We start from the raw sequence: 17,397 nt of genomic DNA on the forward strand, positions 1-17,397 counted from the left end.
TCTTTTCAAAATATTACTGTTTATCGACATTGGTGACCCAGAACTTTGATGGAGAGGGACAAGGAGATTAATGTTTTCATGCCTGCTAACACAGCAATGATGAAGTAGAGGAATTGAACAGAAGATTTCAAAGGGCAGCTTGAGAAGACAAAGTTAAGTATTACAATGACATGTGCAAAGAACTGGAGATCGAAAACCAAAAGGGAAGAACACACATTTCTCAAACTGAAAGAACTGAAGAAAAAATTCAAGCCTTGAGTTGGCAATAGTGAAGGATTCTATGGGGAAAATATTAAATGACACAGGAAGCATCAAAAGAAAGTGGAAGGAATTCACAGAGTCATTATACCAAAAAGAATTGGTGGACATAACAACCATTTCAAGAGGTAACATATGATCAGGAACTGATAGTACTGAAGGAAGAAGTCAAAGTTATACCGACGACATTGGTGAAAAACAAGGCTTCAGGAACTGACAGATTATAAATTGAGATGTTTCAACAAATAGGTGCAGTGCTGGAAGTGCTCATTTGTTTAAGCCAAGAAATTTGGAAGACAGGCCAACCAACTAGAAGAGATCCATATTTATGCCTATTCCCAAGAAAGATGATCCAATCAAATGTGGAAATAATTGAACAATATCATTAATATCACACACAGCAAAATTTTACTGAAGATCATTCAAAAGTGGCTGAAGCAGTATATCGAAGGGGTACTGCCAGAAATTCAATGGATTCAGAAGAGGATGTGGAAAAAGGGATATCACTGTTGATTTCGGGTGTATCCTGGCTGAAAGCAGAGAATACCAGAAGGATGTTTACCTGTGTTTTACTGACTATGCACAGGCATTCAACTGTGTGGATCATAACAAATTATGGATAACATTGGAGAGAATGGAAATTCCAGAATACGTAATTGTGCTGTTGAGGAACCTGTACATAGATCAAGAGGCAGTTGTTCGGACAGAACAAGGGGATACCGCATGGTTTAAAATCAGGAAAGATGTGCGACAGGGTTGTATCCTTTCACCATACCTATACAGTTTGTATAAAAAAATCTGAGAAGCTGGACTGTATGAAGAAGAGCCAAAAAAAAAAAAAAGCAAACCCAGTGCCGTCGAGTTGATTCTGACTCATAGCCACCCAGTAGGACAGAGTAGAACTGCCCTGTAGAGTTTCCAAGGAGCTCCTGGTAGATTTGAACTGCCAGCCCTTTGGTTAGCAGCTGTAGCACTTAACCACTACGCCACCACCGTTTCCATGAAGAACAGGGCATCAGAATTGGAGGAAGACTCATTAACAACCTTTGCTATGCAGATGACACAACCTTGCTTGCTGAAAGTGAAGAGGACTTGAAGCATGTACTGATGAAGATCAAGGACCATAGCCTTCAGTATGGATTACACTTCAACATAAAACAAAAATCCTCACAACTGAACCAATAAGCAATATCATGATAAACGGAGAGAAGATTGAAGTTGTCAATGATTTCATTTTACTTGGATCCATAAATCAAAACCCATGGAAGCAGCAGTCAAGAAATCAAAAGACGCAATGTGGTGGGCAAATCTGCTGGAAACGACCTCTTTAAAGTGTTGAAAAGCAAAGATGTCACCTTGAAGGCTAAGGTGCGCCTGACCCAAGCTTTGGCATTTTCAGTCCCATCATATGCACACCAAAGCGGGACGATGAATAAGGAAGATCGAAGAATTGATGCCTTTGAATTGTGGTGTTAGTGAAGAATATTGAATATACCATGGACTGCCAAAAGAACAAACAAATCTGTCTTGGAAGAAGTACAATCAGAATGCTCCTTAGAAGCAAGGATGGGGAGACTGCGTTGTACATACTTTGGGTATGTTGTCAGGAGGGAGCAGTCCCTGGAAAAAGACATCGTGCTTGCTAAAGTACAGGGTCATCAGAAAAGAGGAAGACCCTCAACGGGATTGACTGACACAGTGGCTCCAACAATGGGCTCAAGCATAACAACGATTGTGAGCATGATGAAGGACTAGGCAGTGTTTTGTTTTGTGGTACATAGAGTCTCTGTGAGTTGGAACACACTCAACAGCACCTAACAACAACAACAACACAGCATCCATTCTGCAGTGCATGGATAAAGGAGTAATTTTGACTTTCAAGTCTTATTATTTAAGAAGTACATTTTGTGAGGCTACAGCTGCCATAGACGGTTTTCTCTGATGGATCTGGACAAAGTAAATTGAAAATCTTCTAGAAAGAATTCACCATTCTAGGTGTTTATCAAGAACATTTGTGATTTGTGGGAGGAGGTCAAAATGTCCACAGTAACAGGAAGTTGGAAGAAGTTGATTTCAAACCTCATGGATGACTTTGACGGGTTCAAAACTTCAGTGGAGGAAGTAACTGCAGATGTGGTGGAAATAGCAAGAGAACTAGAAGTGGCGCCTGAAGATTTGACTGAATTGCTCCAATCTCATGATAAAATTTTAACAGATGCAGAGTTACTTCTTATGGATGAGCAAAGAAAATGATTTCTTGAGGTGGAAAGTAATCCTGGTGAAGATTCTATGAACATTTTTGAAATGATTTAGACTATTACATAAACATTTGCCAATTCAGTAGTGTTTTCACGTATAACTTGATGAAGCTAATTACGTTCATCATGTGCAGTCATTACAAAATGGGAATTGTAATCTCTTCTCAGCAAACAAAAAGAAATGCTATTCTTGTTTCTGCAGAGGTATTGATCTTTGTTGTCTTAAAACATTAGACTGTTTTTGTGGGAGTGTATGGATTTATGTTTGTTGAGGGGAACAGGCAGTAATAATTGGTGTACATCAGGTCTTGAAATTTGAGACTTGTGGGGAGATCTGGATTTTCATGTTTCCTGTGTTTTACTTGTGCCTTTTTTTTTCCTTTTATTACCTTTGCTTGTCCCTATAAAATGGACATACACGATGACAGAATAATTTTTTAAAAAATAGGTGACTGACATTTAGATTACTAATTCTCCAAAAGATTATTCTTTTTTTCTGCATATGTACCTGTCACTTGATTCCCTAGAGTTGTTGAAGAAAATAGGACTACCTTAGGGACTTGGTTTACCAATTTGTTTGTGTGGGCCCCTGATCCTTTCATGGCTGTGAGGGGCAAAAGTGAACACTGCCCTTCTACAGTGTTTCCCAGTTGTTGATACCTCAGCTTTCCTTCACCCTGTGCTTTATGTTTTGTTGAGTCTTTTGATGGGTCTTATGGAAGGAGTTAAAATTGTTCAGAGAGAAGTGATGATCTGAATTAGAACATTTGTCTAATTTCTGCTATGTTTTCTAATTGTTCTAGACCATAAAGAGAGAAATAAGACTGCACTTAGTCACAGTCAAACTGTGGAGAGATTATTTCAGTGTGTTGGAAGTCTATGAGACAGGATGCAATCAGTGAGGAAGTGAATGTACTTAGTGAAGGGACAAAGGTTTGGTAAAACATAGAACCTTGTGTCAAATCCCTATGAATTCTCAGTTACTCAGAACAGTCAACCTCACCTTTCTTTCTTGTAAACATTGGAGCATATTGTACCTTGCTGATCCAGAATGTGTGGGATGTTTTAGGACTCAGTGGTCATTGAGGATCTGGCTGTGATCTTTACCCAGGAAGAGTGGGCTTTGCTGGATCTTGCTCAGAGGAAGCTCTACAGAGATGTGATGATGGAAACCTTCAGAAACCTAGCCTCTGTAGGTAAGATTGGCGTCATTTAAAAAAAAAAATTTATTCCTTCAGTGAACAAAAATATTTTATTCATTGAGTTTGGTCCAGTATTTGGGCTGAGGAATGGGAATAAATTGTGAAATAAAATAGGCATGGTCCCTTGGTGTATGGAGCCTGCATATCCTGGCATCCCCGTGAACATAAAGCTGCGTCTATTGGAGCAAGTTTTCGTTTCTCTTGTGACTGAAAACTTTTGAGGCTCTGTAAGTATTGTAAGTATTGGTTTCAGGGGTCACTTTGGGCCTCTGAGAGGTTTGTGTTTTGGGACCTTGTAGAGAATTTTACTGTGTTTATTACAAGTTTGACATGATTGTTTTGCTGGAAATAAGCTCACACCTACCTGCCTTCAGAGAACCTGATGAGCAATGTATTGATTCAGTGTCAGGGAAATGTTCACTGCTCTGCACTGCCTTCCTTTGTGATATTCATTTCTCCATGAACACCATGTCAGCTATACCCAGTCGTTTTGCCAGAGCAGCAAGTACAGTGCAGATAGGACCCTTCTGGGGCCACCGTGTCGGGAAGCATCAGGAAAGCAAGAATTTTTTTTTGAAGGACCATTCCTGCATGGTGGGAATTACATTTGAATCAGTAAGCTAGAAAAAGTTTCTTTTGGATTGAAGATGCAACATCATAGATACTTCAGCTTACTTTCCTGCCTTTAGCAATCCTCTCACACCCGGTTTATGGAGTCCATTTTCCTCTTTTAATGTTACATGTGTATTGTGTCTAGTATCTTTCTAGTTAGCTCTCCTAATTACACCTATTTGTGTCACTGTTGATCCTTATGGATGTATTACCTAGTAAATTGCTTTTTAACCATCTTCATGTGTTGAAAAAATGAAATGTGGCTTAAGTTATTCTTTGTTCATAACAGCCTTTTTTTTCTTTTTCCCTAATAATCCCCTTCCTTTGTGTTTTATGTTGTGAACCTAAACTTGAATTATTGGGTCAGTCTCTCGAAACCTTAATGATGGAAAAACGTTATTCAGTGAACACGTAATGGTACAATTCATGAAGAAGAATACCTGGTCCCCTATGGTAGGAGAAATCTCCAAATCATGTGGCAATAAAGATCGGCATAAAAACCAGAAGAGACATTTGAGGTGAGTGTCATTCATATGAGAGAAAACAGTGTTTCAGAAAAAGTTCTGATGTGTCCTGATATCATATATATATATATATATGTATATGCATGTTTATATATTTAACGTTTGGTAAAGTAGCAACAAGTGTGTTGATGGTGCAGGACCAGGTAATGTTTCATTCTGTTGTACATGGGGTCGCTGTGAGTCAGAACCAACTGGACAGTACCTGACAAGAATATATATAAACCTGTCTGTAAAATTATGGGTTCAGAGAATTTTCACAATATAACATTCTCATAAATTTGAGTCAAGTATTGAGTATTTGAAACATACTTTACTTGAACACAATTATCAGAATGCCACATATTTTAGAAAAACAATGACAGTAATGGTAGTATTTCTGCTAGATGATTTGACCTATGAAACACTTGACAAGTCAGGGCAAAAACCACGCACTTTCACTGTGTTTGTTAATGGTGAAATGGGAAAATTTTATTTACAACACTGTGTTACCTATTTTTAACAGAAGTCATACAGCACAGAACCTCTGTGAAAGTAATAAAGGCATTCAGTCTGGGAAAACCTTCAGCTGGATTCCAAATCAAACTGTGCTGAAGAGAAATCCTCCAGTAGTAAATCCATTTGAATTCTGTGAGTGTGGAAAAGCCTTCGTGGATTGCTCATCACATAACCATCATGCCATATTTCACACTGGATGCAATACCTGTCAGTCTAAGCAACGTGGAGAAGCCTGCAGTTTTCCCTCTCACCTAACCACACCTATGAGAACTATTACTGGAAAGAAACCCCATGAATGTAAGGTGTGTGGGAAGGACTTAATTTGTATTTCAACCTTTAAGAATCCTGTGACAATACTTAATGGTGAGAAACGATATGAATGTAGTGAATGTGGGAAAGATTTCTGTAGTTTATCGTCCTTTTGGACACATGTGAGAGGTCATAGGCATGAATGTAAAGAATGTCATAAAACCGTTAGTCATCCTTCATCCCTCATTTCACATAAAAAATTTTGTAATAGCGATAAGCCTTATGAATGTAAGGAATGTGGGAAAGCATTTAGTCAGGCCTCATCTGTCACTCAGCATATAAGAATTCACAGTGGAGAGAGGCCTTATGAATGTATGGAATGTGGGAAAGCCTTTAGTCAGTCATCACACCTCACTCAGCATATAAGAACTCATAATGGACAGAGGCCTTTTGAATGTAAGGAATGTGGGAAAGCCTTTAGTCAGGCCTCATCCCTCACACAACATATAAGAACTCACAGTGGGCAGAGGCCTTATGAATGTAAGGAATGTGGGAAAGCATTTAGTCATGTCTCATCTCTCACTCAACATATAAGAGTTCACAGTGGAGAGAGGCCTTATGAATGTATAGAATGTGGGAAAGCCTTTAGTCAGTCATCACATCTCACTCAGCATATAAGAACTCACAGTGGACAGAGGCCTTTTGAATGTAAGGAATGTGGGAAAGCCTACATTCAGGCCTCATCCCTCACACAACATATAAGAACTCACAATGGGCAGAGGCCTTATGAATGTAAGGAATGTGGGAAAGCCTTTAGTCGGGCCTCATTCCTTAGTATACATAAAAGGACTCACATTGGAGTGAGGCCTTATAAATGTAAGGAATGTGGGAAAGCGTTTAGGCAATCCTCACATCTCAGTAAACATACAAGAATTCACAGTGGAGAGAGGCCTTATGGATGTAAGCAATGTGATAAAACTTTTAGTTGTCCCTATTACCTCTCTGAACACATAAGAATTCACAATGGTGAGAAACCTTATAAATGTAAGCAATGTGGGAAAGCCTTTAGACGGTCATCACACCTCACTGCACATATGAAAATTCACAGTGGGGAGAGGCCTTATGAATGTAAGGAATGTGGGAAAGCCTACAGGCAGGTCTCACACCTCATAAAACATACAAGAACAACTCATAGTGGAGAGAGGCCTTACGAATGTAAGGAATGTGGGAAAGCATTTAGTGATTCCTCAAACCTCCCTAGACATATAAGAACTCACAGTGTAGAGAGACCTTATGAATGTAAGGAATGTGGGAAAGCCTTTACTCATTCCTCTTATCTTTCTGAACACATAAGAACTCACAGTGGAGAGAGGCCTTTTGAATGTAAGGAATGTGGGAAAGCCTTTAGTTATTTCTCACACCTCACTAAACATATGACAACTCACAGTAGAGAAAGAACTTATGAATGTAAGGAATGTGGGAAGACTTTTACTCATTCCTCTTATCTCTCTGAACACGTAAGAACTCACAGTGGAGAGAGGCCTTTTGAATGTAAGGAATGTGGGAAAGCCTTTAGTTACTCCTCACATCTCAATCGACATATGACAGCTCACAGTGGAGAGAGACCTTATGAATGTAAGAAATGTGGGAAAGCCTTTTGTCATTCCTCACACCTCACTAGGCATTTAAAAACTCACAGTGGAGAAAGACCTTATGAATGTAAGGGATGTGGGAAAACGTAGTCATTCCTCCATTCTCTCTGGACGCATAAGCATGCACAGTGGAAAGACTCTGGTCAAAAGCGGGATGTTTCATCCTTACTGCTGTAATTTCAAACAGCAAATTGCTAAAAGTCTGTGATTAAAGAACAAAGTTTCTCCGTGAGTAACAAAGCAATACGAACTCAAAGAAAAGGTCATTAGAGCTACTTTGTGCCTTTGGGGAAAATGACAGTTTCATTTTAACTGCTGCACTGTCCTCATCAGTATTTCTTACTTTCTTAGTCCAAGCTAAACTTTACCTTTTTTAAAGTCTTTGGTTATTAAACATAAGGCTGCAGGGAATAGCCTTAAGCAAATCTGGTTTTATATTTCTTAACGTTTTATTGATGGTATTTGCGTACAATAAAATACACTGATCTTGTTTTTGTTTTAAGAGTGCTTTATTTTCCTGTTTATTCCATTTCCTTCCATTCTTTCCTATCGGCAAGTCAACTGTTTTACCCTTTGTAATTTTTTTTTTTTTTTTAATTAGTAAGTATCTCATAGGCCTGTACTTTAAGACTGCAAATATTCTGTTTTTCACACTACTTGGGCGTACTAATTTTAGTTGTTGTTGTTAAATGCCACTGAGTCGGTTCCAACTCATGGCAGCCCCATGTACAACAGAACTGAACACTTTACGGTCCTTCGCCATGCCCACAATTGTTATGCTTGAGCCCATTGTTGCAGCCACTATGTCAGTACGTCTTATTGAGGGTCTTCCTCTCTTTCATTGACCCTGTACTTTACCAAGCATGATGTCTTTCTCGAGGGATTGATGTCCCCTGACAAAATGTCCAAAGTATGTAAGATGCAATCTCACCAGCCTTGCTTTTAAGGAGTATTCTGGTTCTACTTCTTCCAAGACAGATTTGTTTGTGCATTTGGCAGTCCATGGTATATTCGGTATTCTTTGCCAACACCACAATTCAAAGGTGTTGATTCTTCTCCAGTCATCCTTATTCATTGTCCAGCTTTTGCATATATTTGATGCAATTGAAAATACCATGGCTGGAGTCAGGCATACCTTAGTCTTCAAGGTGCCATCTTTTGCTTTTCAACACTTTAAAGAGATTGTTTGCAGCAGATTTGGCCAATGCAAAGCATCTTTTAGTTTCTTGACTTTCGCTTACACGGGTGTTGATTGTGGATCCAAGTAAAATGAAATTCTTGACAACTTCAGCCTTTTGTTCTCCATTTAACATGATGTTTCTTATTGCTTCAGTTGTTAGGATTTTTGTTTTCTTTTTGTTGAGGTGCAGTCCATACTGAAGGCTGTGGTCTTTGATCTTCGTCAGTACATGCTCCAAGTACTCTTCACTTTGAGCAAGCAAGGTTGTGTCAGCTGCATAACGCAGGTTGTTAATGAGTCCTCCTCCAATCCTGATGCCACATTCTTCTTCATATAGTCCAGCTTCTTGGAGTATTTGCTCAGCATACGTATTGAATAGGTATGGTGAAAATCATGCAGTATCCCATTTTTCTCTCAGAACAACTGCCTCTTTATCTATGTACAGGTTCCTCATGAACACACTTAAGCGTTCTGGAATTCCCATTCTTCGCAGTGTTACCCATAATGTGTTATGATCTACATAGTTGAATGCCTTTGCATAGTCAGTAAAACACAGGTAAACATCTTTATGATATTCTCTGCTTTCAGCCAAGACCCATCTGACATCAGCAATGATATCCCTGGTTCCATGCCCTGTCCTGAATTCGACTTGAGTTGCTAGCAGTTCTCTGTCAGTACACTACCGTAGCTGCTTTTGAATGATCTTCAACAAAATTTTGCTTGCATTTGATATTGTTTGATAATTTCTGCATTAGGTTGGATTAACTTTCTTGGGAATAGGCATAAATATGGATCTCTTCCAGTAGGTTGACCAGGTTGTTGTCTTCCATATTTTTTGGCATAGACAAGTGAACACTTCTAACTGCCCTTTCTCTGTATTATTCTGGTGTTCTTTGGCCCCTAGTATACCACTGGTAACGCTCTGTCTCACTTGGTATAAATAGAGCTTCTTAGGATACATCTTAAGCTTTTTTGTCTGTGCTGCTGTCTGTGCCTGCCACACAGCGGCTTCTGAAACACTTGAAGCAAAGAATGGATGGGTGAACTAATTATAATGCGTCAGGTTCATCTTGTATCACCAGCACAAGGACCAGTGCCTGTCACAGAACTGGCAGTCTTTTAATGAATGTGGAATGGGTGAAATTAAAAACATAATGAGGAAATGGAATTTTCAGATGACTGGTAAGTGGAATGAAACAAGAGTGGTCCTGCAGGTAACTGCTATAGATCTTTCTCAGAAATAGAATGTGTCGTTTTTGTTTTCCTTCTTTTCACAGGTGGTGTCCTCATTGCACCACAATTCCAGAGTAGTGTCAGACATGGACTACTAAATGGATGTGAATCAAGCCAGGGTCACAGTAAAAGCTTAAAGCTATCATTTCGGATAAAGAGAATCCTAGCAGGATTGGTTGTCTAGTGCTGCTATAACAGAAATACCACAAGTGTGTGGCTTCAACAAACAGTAGCTTATTCTCTCACAGTCGGGAAGGCTAGAAGTCTAAGCTTAGGCTGTCAGCTCCAGGGGAAGGCGTTCTCTGTCAGCTCTGGAGAAAAGCCCTTGTCAGTCTTCCCCTGAACTAGGAGTCTCTCTGTGCAGGAACCCCAGTTCCAAAGGATATGCTGTACTCCTGGTGCTGCTTTTATGGTGTTATGATGTCCCTAACGCTCTGCTTGCCTCCCTTTTATGTCTTGTAAGATAAAAGGTGATATAAGCCACACCCCAGGGAAACTCCCTTTACATTGGTTCAGGGATGTGACCTGAGTAGGGTATTATATCCCAGCCTAGTCCTCTTTAACATAATCTAATCTTGCCTCTTTAACCACAGGCAGAGATTAGCATTTATAACACATAGGAAAATCACATCAGTCACAAAATTGAGAACCACACGATACTGGGAATCATGTCCTAAATAAGTTGACACACATTTTTAGGGGACACAGTTCATTCCATGACAGAGGACAGTGGTGGGATCCTTGGTGCTTATCATGACTAAATGTTGTTAAATGTCAGACATTTATTTTCTAAAAGCAAGTAATTCAACAAGATACGGATGCCTGTTCTTTAAATATTATATTCTTAGAGCAGACTCCCTAGTTTTGAAATCTCCCCCCATCAAACCTACATCTGCCTCCTGGGCACTCAAAAAATAAATGTAATCTCTTTTCCCTATGAACTCTTAAAATTTTCAAATACTCTGTCAGGCATTCTTCAGGTCTTATACTTTCTTACTAAATGTCCCCATTTTTGTACCTGCAATGGTTTCGTTGTTACCTCAGCTTTTTCTCCACGCTTGTTGTGGACAAAGTCCTTGTCACATTAAAGGCAATATTCAAGATTAGGACATGCTCATTAAATAACAGAGTCAAACTATTCCTACTGGTTTTCAGAACAATGTAGTTCTGTGAGTACAGACCAAACTCATGTGATCTACACTGATGCTGAGTTTATAACCAAATGAAATATTTTAAATTCTGTTCTTTTTTTAATTTAGAAAAAAAATATGATTAAAAAAAATTGAAGAGATTCCCTAAGAAGAATGTATTCACAATAAACTTAATTTCTTCATCTTTTAAACAAAGTTTACTGGTGAGTTGTTGTTGTCAGGTGCCGTCAAGTCAGTTCTGACTCATAGCGACCTTATGCATGACAGAACGAGACACTGCCTGGTCTTGAGCCGTCCTTACAATCATCGTTATGCTTGAGCTCATTGTTGCAGCCACTGTGTCAGACCACCTCATTGAGGGTCTTCCTCTTTTCCCCTGACCCTGTACTCTGCCAAGCATGATGTCCTTCTCCAGGGACTGATCCCTCCTGACAACATGTCCAAAGTATGTAAGATGCAGTCTCGTCATCCTTGCCTCTAAGGAGCATTCTGCCTGTACTTCTTCTAAGACAGATTTGTTCGTTCTTTTGGCAGTCCATGGTATATTCAATATTCTTTGCCAACACCACAATTCAAAGGCATCGACTTTTCTTCGGTCTTCCTTATTCATTGTCCAGCTTTCACATGCATATGATGCAATTGAAAATACCGTGGCTTGGGTCAAAAAAAAAAAAAAAAATTTTTTTTTTTGGGTCAGGCGGACCTTAGTCTTCAAGGTGACATCTTTGCTCTTCAACACTTTAAAGAGGTCTTTTGCAGCAGATTTACCCAGTGCAATGCGTCTTTTGATTTCTTGACTGCTGCCTCCATGGGTGTTGATTGTGGATCCAAATAAAATGAAATCCTTGACAACTTCAGTCTTTTCTCCGTTTATCATGATGTTGCTCATTGGCGCACTTGTGAGGATTTTTGTTTTCTTTATGTTGAGGTGCAATCCATACTGAAGGCTGTGGTCTTTGATCTTCATTAGGAAGTACTTCAAGTCCTCTTCACTTTCAGCAAGCAAGTTTGTGTCATCTGCATAATGCAGGTTGTTAATGAGTCTTCCTCCAATCCTGATGCCCTGTTCTTCTTCATATAGTCCAGCTTCTCATATTATTTGCTCAACCTACAGATTGAATAGGTATGGTGAAAGAATACAACCCTGATGCACACCTTTCCTGACTTTAAACCACTCAGTATCCCCTTGTTCTGTCCGAACAGCTGCCTCTTGATCTATGTAAAGGTTCCTCATGAGCACAATGAAGTGTTCTGGAATTCCCATTCTTTGCAATGTTATCCATAATTTGGTGAGTAGTAAGGAGTATTTCATGGGATTTCCAGGGACATAATGTGTCTCCCTCGAGTGTATCAAGCCTCGAATTGCATATTGAAGATCCTATGAGAAAAGTATTGAGTGGCACAGGAAGTATCAAAAGAAGTGGAAGGAATATACAAAGTCACTATACAAAGAGAATTGGTTTATGTTCAGTCATTTCAGGAGGTAGCATATGGTTAAGAGCTGATGGTATTGAAGAAAGAAGTCCAAGTTGCAATGAAGGCATTGGTGAAAAACTAGTCTCCAGGAATTGACCTAATACCAATTGAGATGTTTCAACAAATGGATGCAGCACAGGAGGTGCTCACATGTGTATGCCAAGAAAATTGGAAGACAGCTACCTGGCCAACTGACTGGAACAAAGAACCACATTTGTGCCCATTCTAAAGAAAGGTGATCCAACAGAATGTGGAAATTATAGAAAGTTATAATATCACATGCACATAAAATTTTGCTGAAGATAATTCAAAAACAGTTGCAACAGTACATCAATAGAAAGCTATCAGGAATTCAAGCTGGAGTCAGAAAAGGACTTGGTACAAGGGATATCATTGCTGATATCAGATGGTTCTTGGCTGAAAGCAGAGAATACCAGAAAGATGTGTGTTACGTTGACTAATGCAAAAGCATTGGACTGTGTGATGATAAAAATTGGGGATAACATTTCTTAGTATGGGAATTCCAGAACACTTCATTGTGCTCATGAGGAACCTGTACATAGATCAAGAGGCAGTCGTTTGAACAGAACAGGGGATACTGTGGTTTAAAGTTAGGAAAAGTGTGCATTAGTGTTGTATCCTTTCACCAAACCAAAACAAAAAACCAAACCCAGTGCCGTCGAGTAGATTCCGACTCATAGCGACCCTACAGGACAGAGTAGAACTGCCCCATAGAGTTTCCAAGGAGCGCCTGACGGATTCAAACTTCCAACCCTTTGGTTAGCAACCATAGCACTTAACCACTGTGCCACAGGGTTTCCATCCTTTTGCCATACCTATTCAATCTCTATGCAGTGCAAATAATTCGAGGAGGTGAACTGTATGTAGAACGCAACATCAGGATTGGAGGAGGACTCATTAAAAACCTACATTATGCAGGTAACACAACCTTGTGTTTGTTGAAAATGAAGATGACTTAAAGTACTTACTGATGAAGATAGAAGACCACAGAGGTCGGTATGGATTACACCTCAACATTAAAAAAAAAAAAAATCTCACAACTAGACCAATAAGCAACATCATGATAAATGGAGAAAAGGTTGAATTTGTTAGGGATTTCATTTTACTTGGATCCAAAATCAGTGCTCATGGAAGCATCAGTCAGGAAACCAAAAGACATGTTGTTTTGGGCAGATCTGCTGCAAAGGACCTCTTTAAAATGTTGAAAAGCAAAGATGGCACCTTGAAGACAAAGGTGTGCCTGACCCAAGCCATGGTGTTTTCAGTCACCTCATATGCACGTGAAAGCTGACAGTGAGTAAGGAAGACCAGAGAAGAATTGACGCCTTTGAATTGTGGTGTTAGCAAAGAATGTTGAACATACTATGGACTGCCAAAAGGATGAAGAAATCAGTTTTGGAAGAAGTACATCCAGAATGCACCTTACAAACAAGGATGGCGAGACTGTGTGTCACATACCTTGGACGTGTTATCAAGAGGGATCAATTCCTGGAGAAGGACATCACGCTTGGTAAAGTAGAGGGTCAATGAAGAAGAGGAAGACCCTCAACGAGATGGACTGACACAGTGGCTGCAACAGTGGGCTTAAGCATAACAATTGTGAGGATGGCACAAGACTGGGCAGTGTTTAGTTCTGTTATACATAGAGTCCCTATGAGTCCGAACCAACTTGATGACATCTAACAACAACATGATGTTAATGAGGTGTGATTAATGGCAGTTATGTTAATGAGGCAGGACTGAATCTACAAGATTCGGTTGTGTTTTAAGCCAACCTCTTTGAAATCTAAAAGGGAGAAGTGAGCATAGAGATGAGGGCTCATCATACCACCAAGGAGGCAACACCGAGAGCAGAGTGCGTCCTTTGGCCCTGAAGTTCCTGCACGGAGAAGCTCCTTAACCGGGGGAAGGTTGATGACAAGGCTCTTTCCCCAGTGCCAGAGAGCAAAAACTTTTCCTGTAGATGGCACCCTGAATTCAGACTTCTAGCCTCCTAGACTGCAAGAGAATAAATTTCTGTTTGTTAAAACCCATGTACTTGTGTTATTTCTGTTACAGCAGGACTAGATGACTAAGACAAGGAGCAAGGTATTTTACATGAGAGTGAAGGAAGGTCAGTCCCCAAATGGTACTAGGGATTGCGAACAATTCTGATCTGACTCCTGGAATCAGAAGTACAAAGGGTGTGACGTGAAATTCAAAGTGTTCAATAGATTTTTAAAAATCCAGAGATGATCTGAAGAAAGGAGACTTTTTCACACAAAATGGATTGTCCACAAACAAGTGACAAGAAAAGTTTGCCCACTTCAACCCACCTTACCATGAGTTCTTTATTTTTTGCTTACCATTCCTTCATTGTTTTACAACTTTGAAAGCTGTGTTTTATTCTGCTTATTTTTTGTACGTATGTTTTAAGTTTGTGAAATCTACCTCCTGCTGTGTATTGAATGATATTAAACCTATCTACCCCCTCTAATTTTTTTTAAATAGTTTTTATTGAGTTTTAAGTGAAAGTTTACAAATCAAGTCAGTCTGTCACATATAAACTTATATACACCTTACTACATAGTCCCATTTACCTCCCCCTAATGAGTCAGCCCGCTCCCTCCTTCCAGTCTCTCCTTTCATGACCGTTTTGCCAGTTTCTAACCCTCTCTACCCTCCCATCTCCCCTCCAGACAGGAGATGCCAACACAGTCTCAAGTGTCCACCTGATACAAGTAGCTCACTCTTCATCAGCATTTCTCTCCAACCCATTGTCCAGTCCCTTCCATGTCTGATGAGTTGTCTTGGGGAATGGTTCCTGTCCTGGGCCAACAGAAGGTTTGGGGACCATGACCGCCGGGATTCCTTTAGTCTCAGTCAGACCATTAAGTCTGGTCTTTTTATGAGAATTTGGGGTCTGCGTCCCACTGTTCTCCTGCTCCCTCAGGGGTTCTGTGTTGTGCTCCCTGTCAGGGCAGTCATCGGTTGTGGCTGGGCACCATCTAGTTCTTCTGGTCTCAGGATGATGTAAGTCTCTAGTTCATGTGGCCCTTTCTGTCTCTTGGGCTCATAGTTATCGTGTGACCTTGGTGTTCTTCATTCTCCTTTGATCTGGGTGGGTTGAGACCAATTGATGCATCTTAGATGGCCGCTTGTCAGCATTTAAGACCTCAGACACCATACTTCAAAGTGGGATGCAGAACGTTTTCATAATAGAATTTATTTTGCCGATTGACTTAGAAGCCCCCTTAAGCCATAGTCCCCAAACCCCCACCCTTGCCCCGCTGACCTTCGAAGCATTCAGTTTATCCTGGAAACTTCTTTACTTTTGGTCCAGTCCAGTTGAGCTGACCTTCCCTGTATTGAGTATTGTCCTTCCCTTCACCTAAAGTAGTTCTTATCTGCTATCTAATCAGTAACTAACCCTCTCCCATCTTCCCTCCCTTCCCCCTCTAATTTTGTAACTATATTTTTCAGAACAGAATTTCTGAGTGATTCCTTTCAAATCTGCAGTGTTTTTTTGCTATTCTTTACAGTTTCTGCCTTTTATCCTGAAGGTCATGGTCAGCATAGGTGTTATATTTCTGTGTGTCTGTTTCTGTTGTCTGTTTTGGTTCATTCCCTGTGTGCCTGATAATTTGGTTTTCTATGATAGACATACTGATTGGGTTTTCTTATTTTTTGAACAGTTTTTAACATACACTAATAAAATGCAGTCATAGGCTTTATAGTAGTCTGGGAATTTATCATCTTATATTCTTATAAGAATAATTACATTCTTATATTACTAAACCTTGTTTACAGCCTGGATTTCAGTCTTGATTATTGCAATTTTAGAACTGTTGCATACTCTAATTTAGGCATCACACAAATATGGTGCAGTTACAGTTATGGACAAGAGAGGGATTTCCTGGGGACTGGTTGGGACGTGCCTGGGAACCATTTTCATTACTGATAAGTGCTTAGTCAGAAGCTAAGGGACCATTTACTACAATACTCTAAAATAGGTTCCATGAAAAATTTACAGGTTTTCAATTCTTCATCCTAGAGACAATCCTGGCCTTGCCTTAATGTTGAATGACAGAAGATACTGTTCTCATGAGGAAGCCCTTAGCATTGTTGCATACTGGGGAATTATTAATGGAGTTCTTCCACAGGAGAACTAAGCTGCTCCAATTCCAGGCCATGTTAAGTCAGCATATTTATCTGAACTTGTTTCCAAGTGCTCCTGTCCCAGCATTGCACAGAGAATGTCCCTGATGCAGGGAGTACACCTGCGTACCTGTGAAGGGTAGTGAGTGAGAGAGGCAGAGTGGGAGAAAGTGGAAATGACTGTGTTGTCCTATCTGTTCTCATGTAAAGCATCTGAGCAACCTCCCAGTGAAAGATTTGTGTCCTGGAGGTCAAATGTCCCCGAAATGTTTATTTAGCAGATGTAGCCTAGAAAAAAGGAGGCCTGGTGGCTTGGAAACCCTGGTGGCATAGTGGTTAAGTGCTATGGCTGCTAACCAAAATGTCGGCAGTTCTCATCCACCGGTGCTCCTTGGAAACTATGGGGCAGTTCTGCTTTGTCCTATAGGGTTACTATAGGGTCATGATGAGTCGGCATTGACTTGACGGCAATGGGTTTGGTTTTTTGTTTTGGTCGATGGCACAAACGGTTAATCTAGTAGCTGCTAACCAAAAGGTTAGTGGTTTGAGCCCACTCAGTGGCTCTGCAGGAGAAAGACCTGGTGATCTCCTCCCATAAAGATTAGAGCCAAGAAAACCCTGTATGGCAAGTATGCTCTGTCATATGGGGTCACTTGAGTTGAAATTGACTCGATAGCAACTAACACCAACAGTCTAAAAAAGATTTGATGATATTTGTGGACCAAGAGCGTTTTGAAAATTACATGTCATTATTAGTTTTCTCTTGCTCCATAAAAAAATTAGCACCAGACTGTTTGAAAACAAACATCGACATTTATTGTCTCACATAGTTTCTGTGGGTCAGGAATTCAGGAATGACTTAGTTGAAGGTACTAATTCAAAGTCTCAGGTGAGGATACTGGCCAGTGATGCAGTCATCTGAAAACTTGACTGGGGCTGGAGGATCTGC

At 40.1% G+C, this 17,397-nt stretch overlaps 1 protein-coding gene across 2 annotated transcripts in view; it reads left to right on the plus strand.

Annotated features, from left to right (window-relative positions):
* LOC126072186 (zinc finger protein 699-like) overlaps nucleotides 1-17,397 on the plus strand; it is a 317,390-nt gene that overhangs the window by 165,616 nt on the left and 134,377 nt on the right. Inside the window, exons 4-6 of one of the 2 annotated variants that reach the window (XM_049876965.1) lie at nucleotides 3,586-3,712; nucleotides 4,698-4,848; nucleotides 5,357-5,651. The exons of the other annotated variant lie outside the window; for it this stretch is intronic. Of the exons in view, the coding sequence (XP_049732922.1) occupies nucleotides 3,586-3,712; nucleotides 4,698-4,848; nucleotides 5,357-5,651 (573 nt within the window). The remainder of the gene's footprint in view (nucleotides 1-3,585; nucleotides 3,713-4,697; nucleotides 4,849-5,356; nucleotides 5,652-17,397) is intronic. 2 annotated transcript variants of the gene reach the window in all.

This window comes from Elephas maximus, chromosome 3, assembly GCF_024166365.1.
Source record: "Elephas maximus indicus isolate mEleMax1 chromosome 3, mEleMax1 primary haplotype, whole genome shotgun sequence".
In the NCBI taxonomy this organism is placed as follows: Eukaryota; Metazoa; Chordata; class Mammalia; order Proboscidea; family Elephantidae; genus Elephas; species Elephas maximus.